Genomic DNA, 23268 nt, shown 5'->3' with positions numbered 1-23268 from the left:
TTTTTATGTGTAAAGTGTATAAATAAAATGCACTAAACTTAAGTTGAATACTTCAGGTTATTGACTTCATAGATTCATATGTGATTACTAGGCTAATTTCACAAGAGCCTTTACAAGCCTAGCCAATTATATCCAGGATTTGACAGTATTATATCTTAGCTCCCAAGATATGGGATGGGGTAGTATCAGGGTAGTTGGTCTTTGGATGTTGTACACAATGAGTGAATTTATGGTTCCCCATCCATTTATCCAAATTCTCTTTGAAGAGAATTAGGGATGGGCTTTGTTTTATGAAGATGGAAAGCTTATTCCATAGACTAGTAGCCTTTGGGATGTGAATCTGTCTCTCCAGCAGTTTCCATTAGAGTCACAAATAAGGTGCAGGTCCATGGAACCAGTAACCTATGTATAATTCTTCTTGCAAATATGTAACATTTTCATCTAGGCTGGATCAGAGAAAACCTTGTAGGTCAGGTATAAGTCACCTCTCAATAAATGATATGAGATGAAGTAAAGATATAGGACCTTTAGTTAGTCTGAATAAGACCTGTGTCTTACAGTTTACTGTCAAAATAGCAATGTTGAGATATTCGCAGATGAAAATCTGAAACACAGATGCTCGAATGTTCATCTGCTTGAACATCTCAGTGTTTGAATGTTTATGCACTGTGCATTCGCTAATATAAATTCAAAAAATGTACAGAGATCGCGGTACAGTGCAGTTTGGGAAATTCATCCCTTACCTCACTGCAATGCAATATCGGAGTTGGAATATATAGTTAGCAGGGGTTGTGGGGGGAACAGTCCCCCACAGAGGAGTGCAGGGGGGCTTGTCCCCCTGCAAAATCATCATGTTAGCTATAGGAGTTTTGTTTATGTTAGCTCCTATACTGACTTTACGTGATGTGTTCAGAAACAATGTCAAATCTGCTGAATTCGATCAGCGGATTCCACTTTGTGTCCTGTTCCCTTTTTTAATTTTCGCAGTGTACTTTCGATATGTTGAAAAAAAATTGTTTTGACCTTCGACATATTGATAATAATAAATATATATTAATAATAAATAAATAGAAATAAGGGAGCATTGTACTCTATTATGGGCCAGATAAGGGCCCAGTACAATGGCATTATGACTTCCTTAGATCTTGATGCCATGCCTTTATTTATAAATTAAGCCACAGAGAAGGATTTCCTCTATACAGCAACTACCTGGTGGTCAAAGTTAGGTTACTATCTGTCTGTGTTCCTGGGTGTGTTATCAGTATTATAGTTTGCAGGAATATCTAATTTACTGAAGGGTATGATTATACATTTTTTAGCATTTCATCTCAGACCATGGTTTTGGCACCAGTTTGTCAATTTTAGACCTGTTTTTGGGATGTTAGCATCTTTTAGGGATTCAGTGATTGCTCCCAGCTTACAGTTAATCAGATAAACTTGGTGAGCCAGAGGCCCCAAATATTTGCTTTAACTTTATAGGAGTGTATATCAAACAGGAGGGGTTCCAGCACTGAGCCCTGTGGGAGATCGCTAGTAACAGGTTTGTTATCAGAAGTGATTCACCTATTCAGACAGCATGTGTCCTCTAAGTGAGCCAGTTGGCTATCCATCTGATGATGCAGGTGGTTTATGCCCAACTCACTAAGTTTATCTATGATCCATGTGTGGGAGATTGTGTTGAAAGCTTTGACCAGATCTAGATAAGGAGTGTGTACTGTTTTACCCTCATCCATGGCCCTGGTAATTTTCTGAAATAAGTCCACTAGATTGAGCAGGCAAGACCTCCCTTGGTTAAAGCCAGATTGGGTCCTGTCCAGTTTTTGTAGAGTTCCTGTGTTGGTATTGATCAAGTCCATGATAATTCTCTCCGTGGACTTGCAGATAAGATTGGTAAACTTATGGGATTGTAGTTCCTTGGGTCAGTTGATGGGCCCTCCCTTTTGCAGAGAGTTGACTGTTGCAGTCCACCACAGTTCTAGGACAAAGCACATCCGGAGGCTGTGGTTCAAGAGGGTTTCTAGTGGCTCTGATAGATTCTGTTTTAAGCTATTTAAGAAGCATCCTGGAATGTTGTTGGGACCCATGAAGGCTGTATTTTTGGCTATAGAGAATGCAGTAAGGACCTTTTCCCTTGTAATGACCAGTAATGGGATGGTTGTAGGTATTTCTTTGGCTGTGTTAACAGGTGATGGCCAGGGGAGACGTTTGAACTGATTTTGTTGGCCAACAAGTTTGCTGTAGTTTCATGTTTGATGTAAGTGTTGCTGTTCATGATCAACTTGGCACATTGCTGAACATTTCCCCTGAGGTTAAGAACATAATTTAAAAACGTTATGATTGTCTTCTTCTTAGGAGGCTAACTTTGCCTCATAGTTTGCTTTGGCAGGTTTGAACAGTTCTCTAATTTGTCTGCTTAGACTAGTGACTATCTTGTTGTACTGTTTTGTCTTCCTTCTTGGCTTTGGAGATGATTTTTGTTTTCCTTTTCTCGAATAACCTATTTATGATAGAGGTCCACCAGGGTGGTTTATTTTTGCCAGTAGTCATAGATTTGATTCAGACAGGTTCTGCCTTCTCTGTGCAGCTATGAATGTGGTTGTATAGTGCTTTTTTGTACACCTCAGAGTAGGGGTATATATTACATATTTGAACGATTAAATGTTCGAATCGCTAAAGATTGACCTTTAGTGAAGTGATCGAACATTTAAATGTTCGAATATAAATAAAAATTAAAAAAAAACAAAAAACTAAAGGGTGTAAGCAGGGGGGCAAGCCCCCATGCACCCCCGCTACTTAAATATACCAACTCTAAGATTGCGCTACATTGTAGGGAATGGGAAATTTTCCATTTCCGCACTGTAGCTCACTGAAGTGCGATCTTGGAGTTGGTATATTTAAGTAGCAGGGGGTATGGGGGGTGCAGGGGGGCTAGCCCCCCTGCTTAAACCCTTTCCTTTTTGTTTTTGTTTTTAATATTATTTTTTTACATATTCGAACATTTGAATGTTCGATCACTAAAGGTCGATCTTTAGTGATTCGAACATTTAAGTGTTTGAATCTGTAATATAGACCCTCAGAATAGGCCTTAGTGTCATCCTGGTTCGGAGGGGCTTGGAAGTTTAATAAGCTACCACTTAGATTGAGGTAATTGGCCTTAGCAAAGATCTTAACAACTGTGGATTTTGATGAGGGTTCTATGTTAGTTTGAATACTAAAGGAGATCATTCTGTGGTCAGATCTTACTAGGGAGGAGTTAATGCATAGGACTGAGCAGCATCCCCCCATGTTCACATGAGTACTAGGTCTAGGATATTTTCACCTCTAGTTGGGTAACAGTTGCTCCAGAGTGTTTGAATTGTTGAAGTCCAGAAACTTCTGAACAAGTGAATTGTGAGTCATATAAGTCTCACAGTTTATGGAGGGGTAGTTGAAGTCACCCATAAGTGTGGTGCTAGGCTGAATATTGACATATTTCAGAAGGTTTACGTAGGAGGTGTGGCTTTCTAGACTCATGTTATGGGATCTGTAGTTAGCATGAATATGATGGGGGTCACACCTATGGTTAGTTGAGCATGGAGCAGGTCAAGTGAGTCTTGTTGTTGGACCAGGCTAGCACACTGAGACACCTCCTCCCATTGTTTTTTTCCTGAGCTGAGGAGGATCGAATTGTATGAAAGGCATTGTAGCTTTTGATAATCGGGGTGCTTTCCACGGTTCTGAACCATGTTTCTGTGGCTGAATATAAGTGTGCATTCTCCAGGGTGAGCAGTGCTTCCAGGGAATGCAGTTTTTTATTTAAACTCTTAGCATTGGGCAGCAGTACATTTAGGTAGTCATGAGTGATTTTTGTTATGTTGGAGGGCTTAACAACTTGGCATGGCATAAAAAAAGTCACTATTGGGATAGATAAAGTTTTTGCCAATATCTGGAAGGCAAGTGGTGACAAATGCAAACCATCTCTGGCAAACGCGTCATGGTTTGCCAGTCATGTCTCCCCAGGGTGACAGATATTGGATTCCCTTGTAATGCTAGAAACTAAGCCAGTTGTTAAAGTCAGTCATTTTTTGCTGGTACTGTGGCATCATCGCTGGTGAATGTATGATGCTAGTGAAGGATAGATTAATACATGCTTGGGGACACAGATTCAGAATGCTCCATCATGTCTCTCTTCATATAGTCCAGTGAGGTACATCTTAGGTTGTTTATACCAAATGGATTATGGCCATGTCATACGGGTACTTGTGGTTTAAAGATGTAAGTGCATGCATGGTCTGGTGGATCCAAACAGAGAGCTTACTGTGATCCTCTCCTTGTTTAGCCTGGTAAGGGGGACAATCAGTATGTCTTACAATGGAATCCTAAATAATTAGAATGTTTGTCTATGTGGTATGTTGCCTTATGGGCTTGAAAGTCGGGATACTATGATTTTCAGAGTTATGTGTTGTGTGAAGTGCTGTTTTTTTGTGTGTGTGTGGTGTGTGTGTGAGCCGCTGAGAGATGCTTTTAAGAGATCTTGGAGGTTTAGGTAGATTACAAGTGAGTACCTCCGCATATGTGGGTTATTTGTTTTGTGTTGATAGTGAGTATTTTGGGTGTAATGCTGACAACCTGGTTTGCATTTTTTGTGTGTGTATGTGAGAGCTTTGCCTCCAGTGACATTGTGTATCTACATCTCTCACACACTGTGTTTGTCTGTTCTAAAATTAAATGGTTGCCATTGAACATGAGGCAGTTACTACACTGCCACAGGATAGTCATATCCACCAGGCCAGAAACAGAGATGACAGGGAAGCACCTGTTCATTGTACCATATCCTTAGTAAATGGGAAAGAGTAGGTCTAAGAGAGAGTGTTTAGTAATATACTGTTAGATCACCTGCAGTGGTGCTGCCCTGTGTTTAAACTGGCAGCTGTTTGAGCAGCTATGAACAGTGGAAGACTATGGAGAGCGTTTCCTTATAGAGGATTTTAAACTGGAGAGGTTTGCTTATATACAAGTCATGGATAAAAGCAACCATGAGGCTTTTATACCAGCAGGATGAAAGACTTTTACACAGTTAAGCCTTCAGGCCAATCAGATAAACACACAATAAGCCTTCAATCAGCAGTTCCCAACTTGGATGGGTTGAATTATCCCTCTGCTCCCACCCGAGTGCAGAGTAAAACTCTCTTAATGTAAAACAATCTGGTTTTGAGCTGAAGTGCAGTAACAAATGCTTTACAACAAAAGACAGAACTCCTGCAGTATCAGGAATCCTTGGAAATAAGTTCACAAGCCCTGAGAAATGTTCCCAAATACAGAAAAATGTACACAAATGTAGGTGAACTTATACACACACAAAAAAACTTTGCTAAACTTAGAGAAATATTTTGGCAAAGTCAGAACAGCTTTTACAGTATCATAGGAGGTTAGAAAATATCAGAATATTGTTAAAATGACATAGAGCAGTACAGTAACAGAGATGGTATTTCTTTAAAAAGTGCAGTCTACAAAACAGAGATAAATTCAACAAAATCAATAGATATGGCAAAAAACTGTTAAACAGCGCTAAGATAGTTAGATACAAAAAATACATCAGATTTGTAGGTCCACAAATGTTTTTAGAAGAAATTGAAGGTCTTGTATTCACAAGTGTCCAAGCCAGGCACAGGGAAGCTAACTAAAGGAGCCATACTATAGCTGTCTCATAAGGGGAACATGCATTTAGATATTTTTGTAGCCAGTATTTAAGCAAATGTGTTTTAATCAACAATAACTTCCTTAGTGAAAGACTAAAGAAATAGTCATTTTACCTTACTGTATGATATAATTATTTCTATTCAAAATTAAAGCGCAGAAAATAGTTTTGATTACAGTGAAAATGATACCATTTTAAAAGCAAGTTTACAAAAATGCTCAAGAAAATATCTAGCTGAGCTAATATGTTTAGAAGTGTACTGAGAAGTTTTGGATTCGTATGTCATGCTTGACTGTTGCAGGTTTTGTCTCATGCAATCCATCACTGTAGAGCAAAAGCTGAGATCAAGAAGATTGCTTGTTTGCACTGGACTGTCTCTTCCTCAAGTGCATCACTGATTCTGACTTCATCCCTCGTTGTCTTTAGAACACTCTGCTGCATCACAGTTCCTATACCATTTTTATTTTTTCTTGCCCTTAAGTAATAGTCTCTGTGCCCTAAGTAATAGTCTCTGTGCCCTAAGTAATAGTGTCTGGATCTCTGGCCAACAGACGCCAGTGTGCTACCTTTACACTTGGTCTCTTGCATACACAGGATATCCAGTATCCTTTTTACCATCATGCCAGCTATTTGTAAACTGAATCCTATCAGTTTCTGTTTGTTATTGTTTTGTGAGCACTTGCTGCTTCGTAATTGTAATTTTGCTGCTAGTTTGACATGTAATAGAACTTTCTAAAAACTGCACTAAGTGCGGACATAAGATTCCCCATCAGAATAGATATTCCATATAAAATATTTGCCTTGAGGTTAGTGTCTATGGCTCAATGTATAGCACAATCACCTTTTATGCTTGAAGGTCAAAAGACCGTTGGTGCTATTCTTTTAAATACTGACAGTGGAGTGCAGCATATGAGGGCGGAAGGGGTGCCACACTCCTGAGTGTGCCATCCTTTGGATGAGATGTTCACTCAAGGTCTGCTTGGTTCAGTGGAAGTAAAACTTTCCATGGCACTTATAAAAAAAAGTAGCTGTATTTACATTAGAATTAAACTTCTTTCCTGTTGTGTTTCTCATATTTTCAAAGAGTATCAGTGTTAGTATTTTATTACATGAACATCATCCATAGTAGTAATGATGCAGACCAAACATATTGCAATCTCAAATTTTACAAAGGCATACAAAAGCAAGATGCCAATATTTTGAAATTCATACTCATTATATAATACAAATTGGCACTATGCCACATCCACCATCCAAAATACACTTTTTTTAATCAAGTGTGCATCTTGTTTACCTCATAACAAAATTTAAATAAACTTCTGCAGCTGCAGAATAACATTGAATTTCAAAAGCAGCAATTTGAAAAAAAAACCTCATAGAATTGTGTCCGTTTGACAGTCAGAGAAAGTGTGGATGATACCTTCAACTTGTTCACAAGCAGAAATCTCTCTTATAGGTTTATGCGTTAGTAATCCTTTCACTTGTATTTCCTGGTGTACAAAATACTAGGTACAATCTTTCTAAAAAGAAAATAAAGTCTACCAAGCACATTTCCATCTGATAACTGAACAATATAATATAGTAATCTTTTAAAGGTATCTATCCTGGAGGGAAAAAATCAGTTTATCGAACTTATGCTATTCAAGCTTGTCTTTAGAAAAATTAAATCTACAGCTGTTTTCCATCATTTGATTCTTTTGTAGACACACTTCCCATCTACATCCAGGTCCTTCCTTCCACAGCCCAGTGATCACTATTTCGGTCTTTCCAGCAGAGGTAGTAATCCCTTAAAAGCCTACCAATAAAGTTATCTTGTGCACATACTATTAATGACTGAAGAAATAAAAGTAAAGGACTATAGGTTATAACAGATTTTTGGGTTCTTATTATAGAATATTTTTAATTGCATAGAACTGATTACATCATATTCCAGACAAATCAGATTGCTGTCAATTTAGGATCTAACTGTTCAGCAATTTAAAAAAGTCTGGCTAGTTAAGTATTTAAACTTACTACATGTACTTTTAATAAGTACACATTTTTTCTCTCAAAGAAGAACTAATTTTAGATTTCCCTGAAGATACAAATTCTCCAAAACAACTTTCCATAATGTTTCTACAGTCTCATCTTCAAACTGTAATCCAAATACCTCAAATTCCTTTGTAAAAATAGAATGTGTCCTAGCAGTCCATTAAATTCACAGCTTTGCGTCTAAATATATTTACATTTAAACAAAAAGCATTCAGATAATATGCCAGTGCCATGGTACAAAGGGATAAAGGGTAAGCTGTGGCTCAAGTGACATAGGTTCAGTTAATGTCGTGGGCATCTGAGGCACTGGCAAAGGAGGTGGGGGTGGTTCTATGTATAAACAGCCTGTGTTTATTTCTACTCATAATAAGTGGCCAGTGGTGCTTTGCACAACAGCTACCCTCTAGTTATGACAAAATACAGATACCCTGTGTGTGTGTGTGTGTGTGTGTGTGTGTGTGTGTGTGTGTGTGTGTCTGATCCAGAAAAGAGTAATGCAAAAAAAGGATGTCCACAGAATTCTTCATGTAGTGAAGTCCTGAGTTTGTACCACAGTTACCAGTGGAGCTGGAATTGCCTCCTGTCTGAAGAAGGATTGATAGTACCTTATTTTTTAGGGTACAAGGTAAGTGCTAATAAGAAGATGAAAATGACTGCAGTAGGTAGATTGGAATTGATGTTCTTAATCTGGCAAATAGGTAGAGGTGAATGTTCTTCCACGGAAGAATAGAAAAAATGGCATACAGTACAAGCAATACCACTGAGTGATGTGACATGTAATGTTATAATGAAATAAAGTTGCAAAATAATGTCTTTACATGTCATAGTAGCAGAATCATGCAAGCATCTTATTTTTTTCTTTACATAAGGAATTCATGAAATACAACAGTGTACAGCAAAATAAGAACTGTCTGAAGAATTTTGACTTATCAGAATACAGACAAATTCTCAGTGATCTGGCAATTCGCATTTACCATCAGTTCCTCAATGTTATGGAGAGACAGCTGCAACCAATGATAGGCAAGTATGAATAAATCATGTCTTATAGGTTTCTGTAGAGATCCATAAATGATAATATATCCTTGTTGGAAAATGGATTTGTTCTTTTTGTTAACCTTGAAACCTTTATTCATTAGCATAATCTTAACAACCAGGTGTACATATACTGATCACAAGTCTTTAACAGGCCTCAGAGTTCATCAATATATTGTCCTGATTTCTAACATCTCCTCCATTGTATCTTGAATCATAGCCAACCGTTCTCACTCCTCCATCACAAACTATTCACAGGAAATAAAGTTCTAAGTAAATTCCTTAGAGTACATAGCACTCGTTATCAAATGTGTCACCACTTCTTAAAAGAACTAGCTTTTTCTGTTTTGGAGTTGTTTTTTCTAAACTGGGACAATCTTATGGAATTCTCTGTTCTATTCCCTGTGAAATATTACAAATCATAAAACCTTCAGGCTTAAACTTCTTGAAAATATATATGTCCTATTCAAATGTAAGTGGTTTCAGATCGTGGCTGAAGTACTGAGTTATCGTTGTTTTTTTTTTTTTTTAACATTGATTTTAGCCTTACATTACAAGACTAGTATTAATATATTTTGTTGCATTTATTTACAATTGCTAGGAAGGCAAAAATTCTTAAGTCTCAAGAGTTTATCAACTTCTGCACAATTCTAACTAGCATTTTGTCGTACAAGCCACCGTCACATTTCTACATCTATATCATGTGGCTGTCACAGGATTATTAGAATCACATTTGTTGGCCAAGTGTGCACACATACAAGGGATATGACTCTGGTTTCAGTGACTCCATGTATCAATTACATAAACATACATACAGCTATTAAGAACAAGACAAATAACGTACATACAACTATTAAGCACAAGACAAAAAAAAAGTAAATATACATATAATACAAGGTGCAAAGTGTAACTCATTGCAATAAATACTGAAATAAACTCTGAAAGACATAAATATTAGCAATATGTAAACAATACTGTAGAAACCTCAGAGGCTTAGGAAAAAGAATACCCCAGCCTAATAACTTGAGTTAACCATTTATAAACTTGATGGCCTATAGAAAAAAAAAATGTTCTTATATCTGCTTGTTTTGGTGCGTATTAATCTATAACACCTGGCTGATGTTAGTAGTTCAAAAAGATGGTGGCCTGGATGTGAAGAGTCAGTGATAATTTTCCCTGCCCTTTTCATGACTCTGGAATAGTACAGGTCCTGTAAGGAGGGCAAACTAGCACCAGTGATATTTTTGGCCGACCTGACTATTCAGTGTAACCTATTTTTGTCATGGTTAGACAGATCCAAACCACACTGTTATGGTTGAGCTGAGAACAGACTCAATGTCAGCTGTATAGAACTGAAACAACAGTTCTTGTGGGAAGTTGGACTTAATCAGATTATGCAAACCATCTTTACACTTGCCATCCTATCTAGCCTCCTCTCCCTAACTTACATGTCCTTTCTTACCTTTTCTACTATCTTCTGCATCCCTTCTCCCTCCTTTAAACCCACCCAAATAACATCTCACACTTCCAGCTTTCTTCATCCATGCCATCTGTCCTCATACTTAAATCTTACACATGCCACACAACACTTGTCTATATCAGAGCTTCCCTCCCACTTTCTCATCCTTACAAAATGTTAACATCTCTCCTCTCCAGTATTACAAACTTCCAAAGTTCTTTGTAAAACTCACCCATTCATATTTTACTCAGCTAAGTCTTGTTTCCAGCTCTTATATTCCCAAACATACCATTTTGCCATGCAGCTTCTGGACTTGTCATTTATTAATGCTGATAGCATCAAAAAATGAATTGGAGCAACTACTAACTGAGCTTTCTCTTGATGTTATTGCTATGACACAGTCATGGGTCAAAGATGATTGACCAAAAGTTACTCAACATTTCCCAGGATACTCTTATACGTTTAGTGTCCATACTGGTTAAATAAATGACAGTGGCACTTTCCATTTACATAAAATGACGTCCAAATATTAATTTCATAGGCTGATGCACCCAATGATTTTGTATAGGTTATAATTAGAATATGAAAGTTATCATCATCATCTTCTTTTGGCTGTTCCCGTTAGGGGTCACCACAGCAGATCATCTGTTTCCATTTCTTACTGTCCTCTGCATCTTGCTCTGTCACAGCAACCACCTGCATGTCCTCTTTCACCACATCCATAAACCTTATCTTAGGCCTTCCTCTTTTCCTGTTACCTGGTAGCTTCATCCTTAGCATCTTTTTCCCAATATACTCAGCATTCCTCCTCAGCACATGTCCAAACCAACGTAATCTTGCCTCTCTGGCTTTGTCTCCAAACCTTCCAACCTGGGCTGACCCTCTAATACACTTATTCCTGATCCTGTCCACCCTTGTCACACTCATTGCAAATCTTAACATCTTTAACTCTGCCACATCCAGCCCTAACTCCTGCCTTTTCGTCAATGTGCCATGTCTCCAACCCATATAACATAGCTGGTCTCACGACTGTCTTGTTGACCTTTCCTTTCACTCTTACTGGTACTTGTTTGTCACAAATCACTCCCGACACTCTTCTCCACCCACTCCATCCTGCCTGTACTCTCTTCTTCACTCTCTATATATGGCACAGTGAGAATGCTGTAAAAGATTTTATATAGGAAAGACTGACCAAACTTTAAGGGAGTGGGTTAGGGAGAATTTGTAGAATATTAGAATGCATAATACAATGAATGCACTTGCCAGATACACTGTAGAGAGTGGTCACTCACATGAGTTCAAGTTTTGGGTGATAGAAATTGTGAATCAAAATGTGAGGCTGGGGGATATTGAAAATAGAATGGAGAGTGCAGAACTGTGTTGGATTCTAAAGCTGAAGGCAGACAATGTTAGGGCTAAATGGGGGGGGGGTGTATGTTATATTATTGCATGCTTAGAAAAGCAAACGATAAATAATTGACCCCATACAAGCGAAAGCTTACGTCGAAAACCTCAGACTAGCGATTTTTTCCCAAGGGAAAAAATCGCTGTTCCAAAATAAAATAAATAAATAAATAAATACTTTAAAACATTACATAATGTGGGGGGGTTTGCCCCCACACCCCCCGACATGGGGGTTGTGCCCCCCACACCCCCCTAATTAAATATACCAACCCTGAGATCGCACTACAGTGCCGAAAATGGCAAAGTAAACAAAAGCAGCCAAGTGAATTCTTTCCCAGGGAAAGAATTTGCTGAAAAGCCACTTCGTTATTTTGCCTTTTTGCTCTTGTCAGTTCGATCAAGATACATTCGACAAACTGCATCTGCAATCTGGTAATAGGAACCCTAAATGGGGTTGTTTCTATCAAACCAGTCCTGAACTCTAGAGGTTTACGTAGATAGTTTTGGCTTGTTTTATTGTTATATATTTTTTATTTTTTATTTTATTTTATTTTTGTTTTGTATGGACATTGATGTTTTCTCTATATAAATGCATTCATGCATATTTTGTATGGTTGAATATGTGCATATTATATTTGTGGTGAGTAGTCCTTTAAGGACTTTTTAGAACTCTTAGTGATGTAATCACGTTATTATGCGAACTCATGGGGAAGTTCAGCAATGGAAGTTTGAAAATGTAATGTTTTCATTAGTTTATTCTGTCCTGAAATATGTATTTAAAACTGTTTTTATTATGTTTGTATTTATAATGGTCTGAAGAAGCCATCGTTGTGGTGGTGAAAGAGCTTACCAATTTTTAACATATTAAAAGTTTCTAGTCTCTGTTTGCTGTGCGTCCTGCCTCTGAATACAGTTTTTTGTTTTTACTTGTTAGTTTATCGGAGACACGTTTGCCAGTGGGGTAATTTGTTTGATATATATTACTGCTTCTAATAGCCTTATCTCCTCTGACTTATTTCATAAACTTGCTAGAATTCCTCCTCCTCATGAACTGTCTAACCCTTCTGACCCACCATTTTGTGCACCTCATTCCTATTTCTCCTCTATAAAACAGAAAGACATAGAAAAACTCTTAGATTCTTTAACAAATAAGGACCCTTCTGGTCTTGATCATCTTTTGCCTTGGTTCCTTAGTCTGTGTTATAAACATGTAAGCTAACCCTTGCATTATTACATGTACATCTTATGGTATTGTAAGAATGTACTGTCCCAGGTGTGTAAACAAACAACCATTTCTACTTTTCCAAAGCCTCTCAAATCCTCCTCAGCAAAAGACTTTAGGTCCATGTCTGTACTTCCATTGTTGGTAAACTCCTTGAAAAATTACTTCACTCTCATTTACCCATCTAATTGAAAAAAAGTAGGCCTTGCTGTCCAGAAACCAGCATGGCTTTTAATTCTGTCATAGTACTCTTCCCACTTCATGCACCTTACTGATGGCATTCTAACCAGCATGGACAAAGGAAACCTAACACTGTCTTTATAGAGCAACAAAACCCTTTCCTTTTGATAATTATTGATGTTAAGTTGTCAATCTTGCCTTCATTCTTGCTTGATGGGTTCGGAGCCGATCCCTCGGCTCCGACTCGGCACTTGCTAAGCTCGAGAGTCACTTTTACCAGCTCGAGGCAGCCCCATATCCCATGATGCAAGGCGGTAAGTACCCAGATCTCGTTGCCGCTTATGAGGTCCTCCTTTTACCAGCTCCTGGTAAGTGATTCACTACTTTGATATTTTAGCCCCTTTTTGCTAAAAACCCTTTAATTTTTAGATGTTAAGTTGTCAATCTCGCCTTCATTCTTGCTTGATGGGTTCGGAGCCGATCCCTCGGCTCCGACTCGGCACTTGCTAAGCTCGAGAGTCACTTTTACCAGCTCGAGGCAGCCCCATATCCCATGATGCAAGGCGGTAAGTACCCAGATCTCGTTTTCCGCTTCGCTTATGAGGTCCTCCTTTTACCAGCTCCTGGTAAGTGATTCACTACTTTGATATTTTAGCCCCTTTTTGCTAAAAACCCTTTAATTTTTAGTTTTAAGTTAATTATAAAGATTTTCTGACAGAAAATTCCCTGTCTCAACTAATTTTTTTTTTTAGTTAAACTTTACCCATCCCATCCCCCCCTGTTAGGGTGTGTGTGTGTGTGTTTTTCTAGTAATACCTTTTTGGTATTTTATTTAATTTAATTCTTTGACTGGTGTGTGTGTGTGTTGTGAAACACCATGTCAAAGGAGAGGGTCTCAGGCTTTAAGAAGTGTGACTCGTGCTGTCAGAAGATGTCTCTGACAGACGGTCACACTTCTTGCCTTTATTGCCTGGGGCCTCTTCACCTGCAGGACTCCTGTGCTATATGTCATTCTTTCAGCCAGAGAGTCCTGCAGGAAAGAAGAAACAAGTTAATACTCAGGGGCCTTCTTGCCGGAGGGCTCTCCGGCTAAGTCGGCTCCACCTAAGACTGGCAAGTCTTCCAAGGCCCAGGCTTCTGTGTCAAAGCCTGCGGCCTCGGCTCCGACTCGTTCTGAGTCGAGATCGCCCGCTGGAGCCGATTCTGGCTTAACAAGCCTTCGGCACCGATGGCTATCGGTGCCGATTCTGCATCGACCACCGTGTCGGCTCCGATCGGTTCCGACCACCATGTGGCACAGGCATCGGTGTCGGCTCCGATCGGCTCCGACACTGTTACTTTTGTGGCTGTATCGGCTCCGGCTGGAGCCGATGCATCGAGGCTACCTGTCGGCTCCGATAAGTTGTCGGCTCCGACAGGGTCTATAGTTTCATCGGTTCCGATGGCTCCTTCCAGGAAGAGGTCGAGGTCTCCTTCCTTGGAGCCGATACTTTCGGCTCCGGCTTCACCTCTCCTTTCGGAGCGGAGCCATCGGAGCCGATCTTCAAGGTCATCCAGGCTTTCTGACCATGACTTAGAGAGAGTGGTCAGTAGATTACTTAAGTCACAGGCACTGGCCCAAATGTTACATAGTCCGTCTCAACAGACGACTATTGGTCCACACCCCGTTACAGTTCCTCCTTCAACTCTACCCCAGAGCTTGGAGTTGGAGTCTTCGAATGGTTACTGCTACGGCTGGAGGACAGATACCCCTTCTGTTCCTTCAGCCTCTACTCTTATCTCCTCTTCGAGACCTTCCTTAGAGGGATTCGGTGGTCGGGCTTCCATGGTCTCCTCCGAGGGGGTGAGTGGCATCGGACCCTTGTCCGAACCCGCTCTTCCCCTTGGAGCCTCGGCCTTGGTGAGCTCGGCTCCGACATCTGCCTCGGAGACTTCCCTTTCGGTGGTCCCTGGAGTTCCTAGTTCTTCGGAACGGGTTCTCTCGGACCTGCCTGGGAGGAGAGCATTCGAGGTGATGAAGAGTGTGCTGGCCACTGGTATCAGTCAGCAGTCTATTCCCTTAGCTCCTCCCTCTATAGTGCCTGTTGACATCTCTGCCACTTCTCTTGCTACAGGACCCAGAGATCCTCCGCCTCAGGTTTCCCCATTGGGAATTTCCCCCTCTTCCGAGGATTCTCCTGATGTTTCGGGAGATCCTCCTAGAAGGAGGACTTGTAAGAGGAAACATGTAGACTCCCCCGAGTCTATCACTTCAGATACTGACTTTGATGAGTCAGAGGGATCCCCTAGATCCCTCTCTGAGGATGTCTCCTTCTCAGACATCCTAGAACTCCTTAAACAGAGGGGAAACTGGCCCACCAACAATCCCTCTGAGGATGAGTCAGTATACCTAGAGGCGTTTGGATCTCGGCCCTCCACCTCCTGGGTGTCTCCGCCTTTCGACCCCCTTATGCAGGTTATTGCCCGAAAGGCGTGGGCAGCTCCTGACTCTGTAGAGCCAGTCCCTAGGAGGCCTTCAAAATTTATCACTGCCCCAGGTGACAAGCAATTCCTCACTAAGGGTGTCCCCGCTGATGCCATGGTGGTGGCTGCTGCCACCAAAAAGGAACTTGCAGATCCTTCCGTACCCGTCCATCCTCCTAATAAGGATTCTAGGACCATGGATAGGTACGGTAAGCGGATGTTTTCCTCAGCGACCTTTGCTATGCGTTCGCTGAATTACCTATGTCACTTCACCAGACTCCAGAGGGATATCCTTAAGGAGCTGGGTGAAGTAGTACAGGATCCTACAGCTGCAGGAGCTCAAGAAAAAATTGCTTCGCAGCTAGGAACCCTTAATTCCATTGCAAACTCCTCCATGCGGCTAATATCATATGCTGCTGATGGAGCGAGTAGAGCCGGAGGTACAGGTGTGGCTCTTAGACGCCAAGCCTGGATGCGGCTATGTGACTTTGCAGATCCCTTTAAGGCGTCCTTCACAAATTCTCCCTTTGATGGGTCAGCTTTGTTTGGCCCTCAGGTGAAGGAAACTTTGACCAGGTGCGAGCAGGACGGCAAGACTCTTTCTGCTGTAGGAGTCCGTTTTCCACCCCTTCTAGACCTTACCCCAAAGGACAGAAAGGTGGCAAAATGTGGTTCCAAAATCCCAAGGGGTCACCCCGAATTCACGTGGTCAGTTTACCCCTAGAGGCAGAGGGGGTAACAACAACAGACGCCGCTCTAGAGGCAGAGGGGGTCCAAAAAACCAGGGAAACAGAGAGCCTCTCTCTGACAAGCCCTTTCAGCATCCCTGAGATGTTGCCCGGCTGTCCCTCCTTGGAGGCAGTCGGGGGAAGATTATCACTGTACCCAGAAGCCAGGCATTCCCTCACTCAAGACAGATGGGTACAGTCGATCATATCCAAGGGTTACATAATTCCTTTCGAGGAAAATCCTTTCCCTTCAAATTCCCTTCCAGATGTACCACCCGGTCTAAGGGAAATTGCAGAGTTAGAAGTCTCAAAACTACTGCAAAAAAGAGCCATTCAGCCAGTTACAACAGACCATTCAGAGCCGGAATCTACTCAAGGTTCTTTTGGTCCCCAAAAGACGGGAGACTGGAGACCAATATTGGATCTCAGCAGACTCAACAAGTCTGTGAGGAAGACAAGATTCCGAATGGTCACTCTTCAGTCAATTCTGCCCTTCTTGCAGAAGGACAACTGGATGTGCTCAATAGATCTTCAGGATGCGTACTATCACATCAAAATTCACAGACGCTCCAGGAGATTTCTCCACTTTCGGCTGGGGTCCAGTCATTTCCAGTTCAGAGCCCTGCCCTTTGGTCTCACTACAGCCCCCAGAGTGTTCACCAAATGCATGGCAGTGGTCACGGCTCACCTGAGACGACAAGGATTCCAGGTGTTTCCGTATCTCGACGACTGGCTCCTGTCAGCCACCACCAGGCATCAGCTTATACAAGCCAGGGATTACACAATAAATCTTTGTTCTCATTTGGGCATCTCGATCAACTTCGAAAAGTCATCCTTATCGCCCTGCCAGTCTATTACCTTCATAGGCAAACTTAAACACTGTTCGGATGTCAGCTACCCTTACAGATCAAAGAGTTTCAGACATTCAGAGTCATGTCAGGATCATTCTGGCCAACAAGAAAGTACAGGCCAGAATGGTTCTAAAGGTATTAGGCCTCATGGCTGCGGCCATTACTCTTCTTCCCCTGGCTCGATTCTACATGCGCCTTCTTCAGTGGATGCTGTTCACACAGTGGTCGTACCAACAACTTCTATGCGTCACCAGATTCTGGTGACACAAACTTGCAAAGATCATCTTGCTTGGTGGATCACATCTCCTCAGGTTCACCAAGGCAGGTACTTTGTACCCCCATCCCCGATAGCCACTGTCACCACGGATGCCTCCCTGATCGGGTGGGGGGGTCATTATCAGGGCAGGATGGTTCATGGGACATGGCAGCCGTTCGAGTACCATCTGCACATAAATGTCCTGGAGATGAGAGCAGTGCTTTTAACGCTTGCAAGCCCTCAACGACTTTCTTCCCGTAGGGACAATTGCAGTCCACACAGACAACATGTCTGTAGTTTGGTATATCAACAAACAGGGCGGAACCAAATCCTACCCCTTGTGTCGAGAAGCGCTCAGACTATGGCAATGGGCGATCTCCTCTCATCGGTTTCTGGTAGCAACGCATATCCCTGGGAAAACCAACATTGTAGCGGACAGATTGAGCAGAGCTATTCTCATGCCTCACGAGTGGTCTCTCAAGCAATCTATAGCGGAAGAGATATTTCTGGAATGGGGTCGTCCATGTTGCGATCTTTTTGCTACTCCCCAAAACAGCAAATGTCCAGACTTCTTCTGTCTCTTCCCTCTACCAGGCCATCCCCCCAGAGACGCTCTGACCCAGGATTGGCCCCAGGGACTTCTTTATGCCTTCCCTCCATTTCCTCTGATCCCTCAAGTTATCCAGAAAGCTACCGTTTTGAGAGCCAAATTGATTCTCATTGCCCCTTACTGGCCTCGACAAGTTTGGTTCCCGTTCCTCCATCATCATCTTTTGGTGCGGCCGTGGCATCTGGACCCAGTGCCAGATCTTCTGATTCACCAGTCGGGTCAGCTGCACAGGTCTATCTCTTCTCTCAACCTCACAGCATGGTTGCTCCACTTCCTTCCTTAGCCAGGCTTCCCTTGATCTCTAATCCTGTTAGAGACATCATAGTAGCTTCGTTAAAATCCTCTACCAGGAGGATTTATACAAGCAAATGGAAACGTTTCTCTTATTGGGCTAAGGCCAAAAATATTGATCCTTTCACTGCCCCTATTCAGGCAGTCCTGGACTTCTTAGCAGAGATTTTTCATGCAGGCTCCTCTTCTTCCACAGTCAGAGTTCAATTGGCTGCTATCTCCAACTTTCATGTCGGGGTAGCAAATCATAATATTATGTCCCATAGGCTCTGCAGGGCCTTCTTGAAAGGAATTTTCCTACTAAAGCCTCCAGTCAGGAATCCTCCTCCTCAGTGGGATCTAAATTTAGTGCTGACATCCTTGATTCTTCCCCTTCGAGCCAGCTGTTTCTTGTTCCCTGAAATTTCTTTCTTGGAAAACTTTATTCCTAGTGGCTATTACATCGGCCAGGAGGGTGTCTGAACTTCATGCTCTATCGGTTCGACCCCCCCCTATTTGGTTTTTCACAAAGACAGAGTATCTTTGAGAACTAATCCGACCTTTTTGCCTAAGGTCGCTTCAAAGACCAATTTGAATCAATCCATTGATCTCCCTGTATTTTTCCCAAACTATTCAGACAGAGCTGAACAAAACTACATTATCTTGATGTCCACCGTCAACTTAGATATTATTTGGACAGAACAAAAAAATTTAGAAAATCTGATCAACTTTTTGTTTCCTATGCGGATAATAAAAAGGCCTTCCTGTTTCTAAAGTGACCTTGTCCAGATGGCTTTCTTCGGTCATCTCTGAAATTTATCTGCTCAGGGAAAACAGCTGTGCTCAAAACCTAAAGCACATTCAACTAGGAGCTTAGCTACTTCTACAGCCTTTCAAGCTAGACTTCCTTTAGACACTATTTGTGCAGCGCCACTTGGGCCACTCCTCACACTTTTGTTTCCCATTACAAATTGGACTTGGCCTCCAGGGACAGAGCCAGTTTTGGCTCTACGGTCCTCAAGAGTCTGTTCCATTGAGCCACCCAGGATAGAGGTGCTAGGACGCGGTCCCATCAAGCAAGAATGAAGGCGAGATTGACAACTTAACATTAAGAAGTTATGTACCTACCATAACGTTCCATGTTAGTTGTCTTCTCGCCTTCTTTCTTGACCCTCCCTCCTTCCCCTGGCCTGGACAGACCTTGTTATAAGAAATTATTATGCTGAAGACCATTCAGACCTGGTCCTTCTTCCATCTGTAAGTTTTCTTTCTTCCTTTGGGAAGTATTTTATGCTTGGTGCTATTGCCCTTTGTCATCAAACGAGATCTGGGTACTTACTGCCTTGCATCATGGGATATGGGGCTGCCTCGAGCTGGTAAAAGTGACTCTCGAGCTTAGCAAGTGCCGAGTCGGAGCCGAGGGATCGGCTCCGAACCCATCAAGCAAGAAAGAAGGCGAGAGAAGACAACTAACATGGAACGTTATGGTAGGTACATAACTTCTTATTCACACTCCTTGACTGACACTAGAATTAGTACCAATGCCCTCAGGTGGTTTTATGACTTCTGTCAAAGAACCATCAAAGTCAAGGCACATATCAACCTCCCCTACTGCCAAGCTATGCAAAGAAGTAACCCAAGGCTCTGTTCTATACTGGTTACTCTTCTCTTCTTTATAAACCTAACCCCCTCTTACCTTCCCCACATCCCCATCATATGGTATGCTGAAAATGGCAATTTATAGAGCTGCTTCATTTTCTTCCCCTATCGGATTTGACATTAAAAAGGATCTTAATTTCCTTTCTAACTAGCTTCAAAAAATCAACCTCCTTCTCAAAAAAGAAGAAAAACCAAGGTATTCAGTACTAAAAAAAAAAAAAAAAAAAAAAACTAAAGACTTTCCCTCAAACTAGCAAATTCTCCACAACAACCACATTTCCCAATGTAATGTGTCTTTGTAAAAAAATGTTTTGTCACGAGCATCCTGTATCTGCTGGAGCTTCCCCCCGGGCCTCTGCTAAAAATGAGGCTTGCCCTGTTAGACTTTCCTTATCAACAAAGACAAATACATACATAAATAAATAAAGTAACACATGATTTTCACTACATGAAAGTCTGTCTTGATGCCCAGCTAAACTTCCAATACCACATAGCCACAACTAAACCATTGTCTGGGCAGAAAATATTCACATTTCCTCTCACTTCAAGAAAGAAATGCTATCAAAAGACGCATTTTACAAGTGTGTTTATAATATAGGCTTCTAAAAATTTCAGTTGTCTCCAAGAGATGCAGATGTTATCAGATGAAATGTGCACATTCATAACTCTCTTCCCTAATAGAGAACACCAGTGCCACATTCTTACTAAAGTCAGATTGCTACACATAAAACGAAGTTCAAAATTAGATTAGATCAAATTCAGATTGCTTCAGTTTAAGATGCTTAACCAATAATTCTTCCCTTCCCCAACAGGCCATCTTAAATCTAGGTCCTACAGTTACAATCTTATGCATCTTCCGTCTTTCTCTGTATAAGAAGTTACACTGTACTAGTCATATCTTCTCTGTCAGGAGATCCTTTGAGAGTTCCTGCCACCCCAGCTGGAATAAATTTTGTTCCCCCCAATAAAAAAAGGCAGCCGTATAATGTAATTGTTTCTATTCCAATGCAATGACATAACCTGTCTTACTAACACCAAATCTATAGATTTCCACAGACAACTTGTATTTATGCGTTCACAGGTAAGTACTAACCTAGTTGCTCTTGTGGGCCATTTTAAGCCTAGTCAATTTCCCTTTCAAAGGTGAATCAAATTCTGTATCTAGCATCTGTGAGGTGAACACCTTAACGATTATACTAACCACCTATTTGTCCATCCCTTCAGTCTACTATGCTATTTCCATCTCACACTCCCCCCACTTCCACCTTCTTCGATTGGTTCTCCGCTCCCCTTCATCTATGCAGGGTAACTGTCCTTAACATTTGTGGGTCAGAGGTTGTCTTTGTATTATGTACTTGATACTTTCTTTGTATTATTCATTTACATAAGTTTCCTTTTACTGTTTGTTACACTGATGGTGTGAGGTATTGTCAGCTATGCCAGGAGAAGTAGGGCAGTGGATGTGTAACAATATGCCAACATAGCTAGCTGGAATTTTGTAAAAAAATGTGTGTCATTAGTATATCAAACTGATTTGTACAAATGCTTGTGTTGAAAAATGTATTTATAAAGCTGCTTATATTAAAAAAAATGTACCAACAGTTGGTCCTGACTGTATTGTAACTGAGGAAATGTATATATGTTAACAGAGGGTACTGGAAGAGAAGAGGTTAATCTCAGTCCAACTAACTTTGAAAAATAGTAAGAAATTAAATTACTTAATATAGGCCATAAAGATTGTAGCTTACAGTTCTGACTGCAGCCAGAGAAGAGATGTCCGTGCCAGAGAATGGTTTATTAGCTCCTGTAGGAAACGTGAAAGTGTTTTATTGTTTTATGACTTCCAGAAGCTGCAACATATCTTAGCAAAGCTCTATGTGTGTGTATTATTGACACATATATGTGAGATTCTGGGTGATTTTCTAGGAGAGGGAATAGCATGGAACCAGAAGTCAGATGACCAGATGTATGTGATGTCATTCTGTAATCATCACTGAAATTATGTTTTTTTTTAATATTATATGAGACTTAAGTCTCAGAAAACTCTGTCTTTGAAACCTTACTTAGAAGGTCCCCTCACCTACTTAAGCTTGCCTTGCTGCAGTAAGTGACATAGGGAATAGTAATTCTTTATATCAGTCGGGAAAATTAGATTAGTTAGTACTGTTTTTCTGTATCTGTGTGATCTATTCATCTGTGTTATTTTAATATTTCCTGTGAGTGAAACGCTGATGTTTATTGTAAATAGATATTTACTGTTTTCATATTTTTTATTATTTATTATTAAGTATATTTAAACTTTTCATTGTGGCTGGTCCTTTAGAGAATATTCTAACATTTGAGAGTACGCATATCTATTTGCTGAGTCTGTGGCCACTCCTGAAAGCCTTACTGCATTGGTCAAAACACTACCATTTCTACTAATATTAATTTCACTCAGTAGAATTGGGTACCCTTGTAAGAGCCTTAGAGTAGCCGGCTTTGGAGTGTCTGGTAGCAGTAACTACCTTATAGTTTGGGCAGAATTGGGCATAGCTAGTAAATCTGTGCCAGCCTTTCACAGGTGTGTGTGTGTGTGTGTGTGTGTGTGTGTGTGCGAAAATCAAATCTCAGTGTGTGTGTGTCAGCTGTTTGAAGCAGGGACATAAAGCACTAGTTTCACAGAGAGAGAGAGATTGAGGACTTGGCTTGAACACTCAGCTGAGGACTCTAGAGCTGTATTAGTGGGGATTCTTACTGGGGACCTGGAGGGAGACAGAGAGAAATCCAGACCCCAGACTTAGTGTGTTTCATGTGTGCTGTTAAGAGAAATTGTGCTTGATGCAGACAGCTGCATCTGAAAGTATTGTGTGTATCTATTTTTGTTCCAAGTGAATGTCCCTTTCCAGTGTCACTGGTGAGGATTCAGGCTCCTTGATTACTGACCCCAGAGAGGGGATGTTACAGTTACTATAAAAATGTTTATATTGTTCTTTTCAGTATGTTTTATATGTACATGGATTGGCTTGAAAATGGTCCATTTGGATCTGTACTCTACCCTAGGTAATACATTTAAATAAGTAGATAATCAATTAACCAACCAAATCAATAAATAAATGAATAAGTATTCACTAGAATTTGACTATAACTTGAAAACAACAGTTTGACGTTGCTCTCATTTTTTATTTTTGATTGTTTAGGCCCCTTCTACAAATTCCTGTTTGCTTTCTCCTTTATTCTGTATTCTTCTTTTGACTGCCTTGGGTCTGTTACTTTGTTAGTTCTGCTGTTTATATTGTTTCTGGGCCTTCTCAACCACATCTGATAATATAGTACTTGTGCTATTGTTTTATTGTGTGCGCTGCTGAATATGATGGATATATTTGTGTGTGTTATATGCTCTAGATTTCTGTTCTTTTGAGTAACTGTTTTTCATATAATAATAAA

At 40.8% G+C, this 23268-nt stretch overlaps 1 protein-coding gene across 1 annotated transcript in view; it reads left to right on the top strand.

Moving 5' to 3' along the window:
- MYO5C (myosin VC) overlaps positions 1 to 23268 on the top strand; it is a 1763334-nt gene that overhangs the window by 1582286 nt on the left and 157780 nt on the right. Inside the window, exon 25 of the mRNA XM_044078824.1 lies at positions 8578 to 8728. Within this exon, the coding sequence (XP_043934759.1) occupies positions 8578 to 8728 (151 nt within the window). The remainder of the gene's footprint in view (positions 1 to 8577; positions 8729 to 23268) is intronic.

Source organism: Protopterus annectens, chromosome 7.part1, assembly GCF_019279795.1.
Source record: "Protopterus annectens isolate FY-2018-M chromosome 7.part1, PAN1.0, whole genome shotgun sequence".
In the NCBI taxonomy this organism is placed as follows: domain Eukaryota; kingdom Metazoa; phylum Chordata; order Ceratodontiformes; family Protopteridae; genus Protopterus; species Protopterus annectens.
This window is presented reverse-complemented; position numbering and strand designations above follow the sequence as displayed.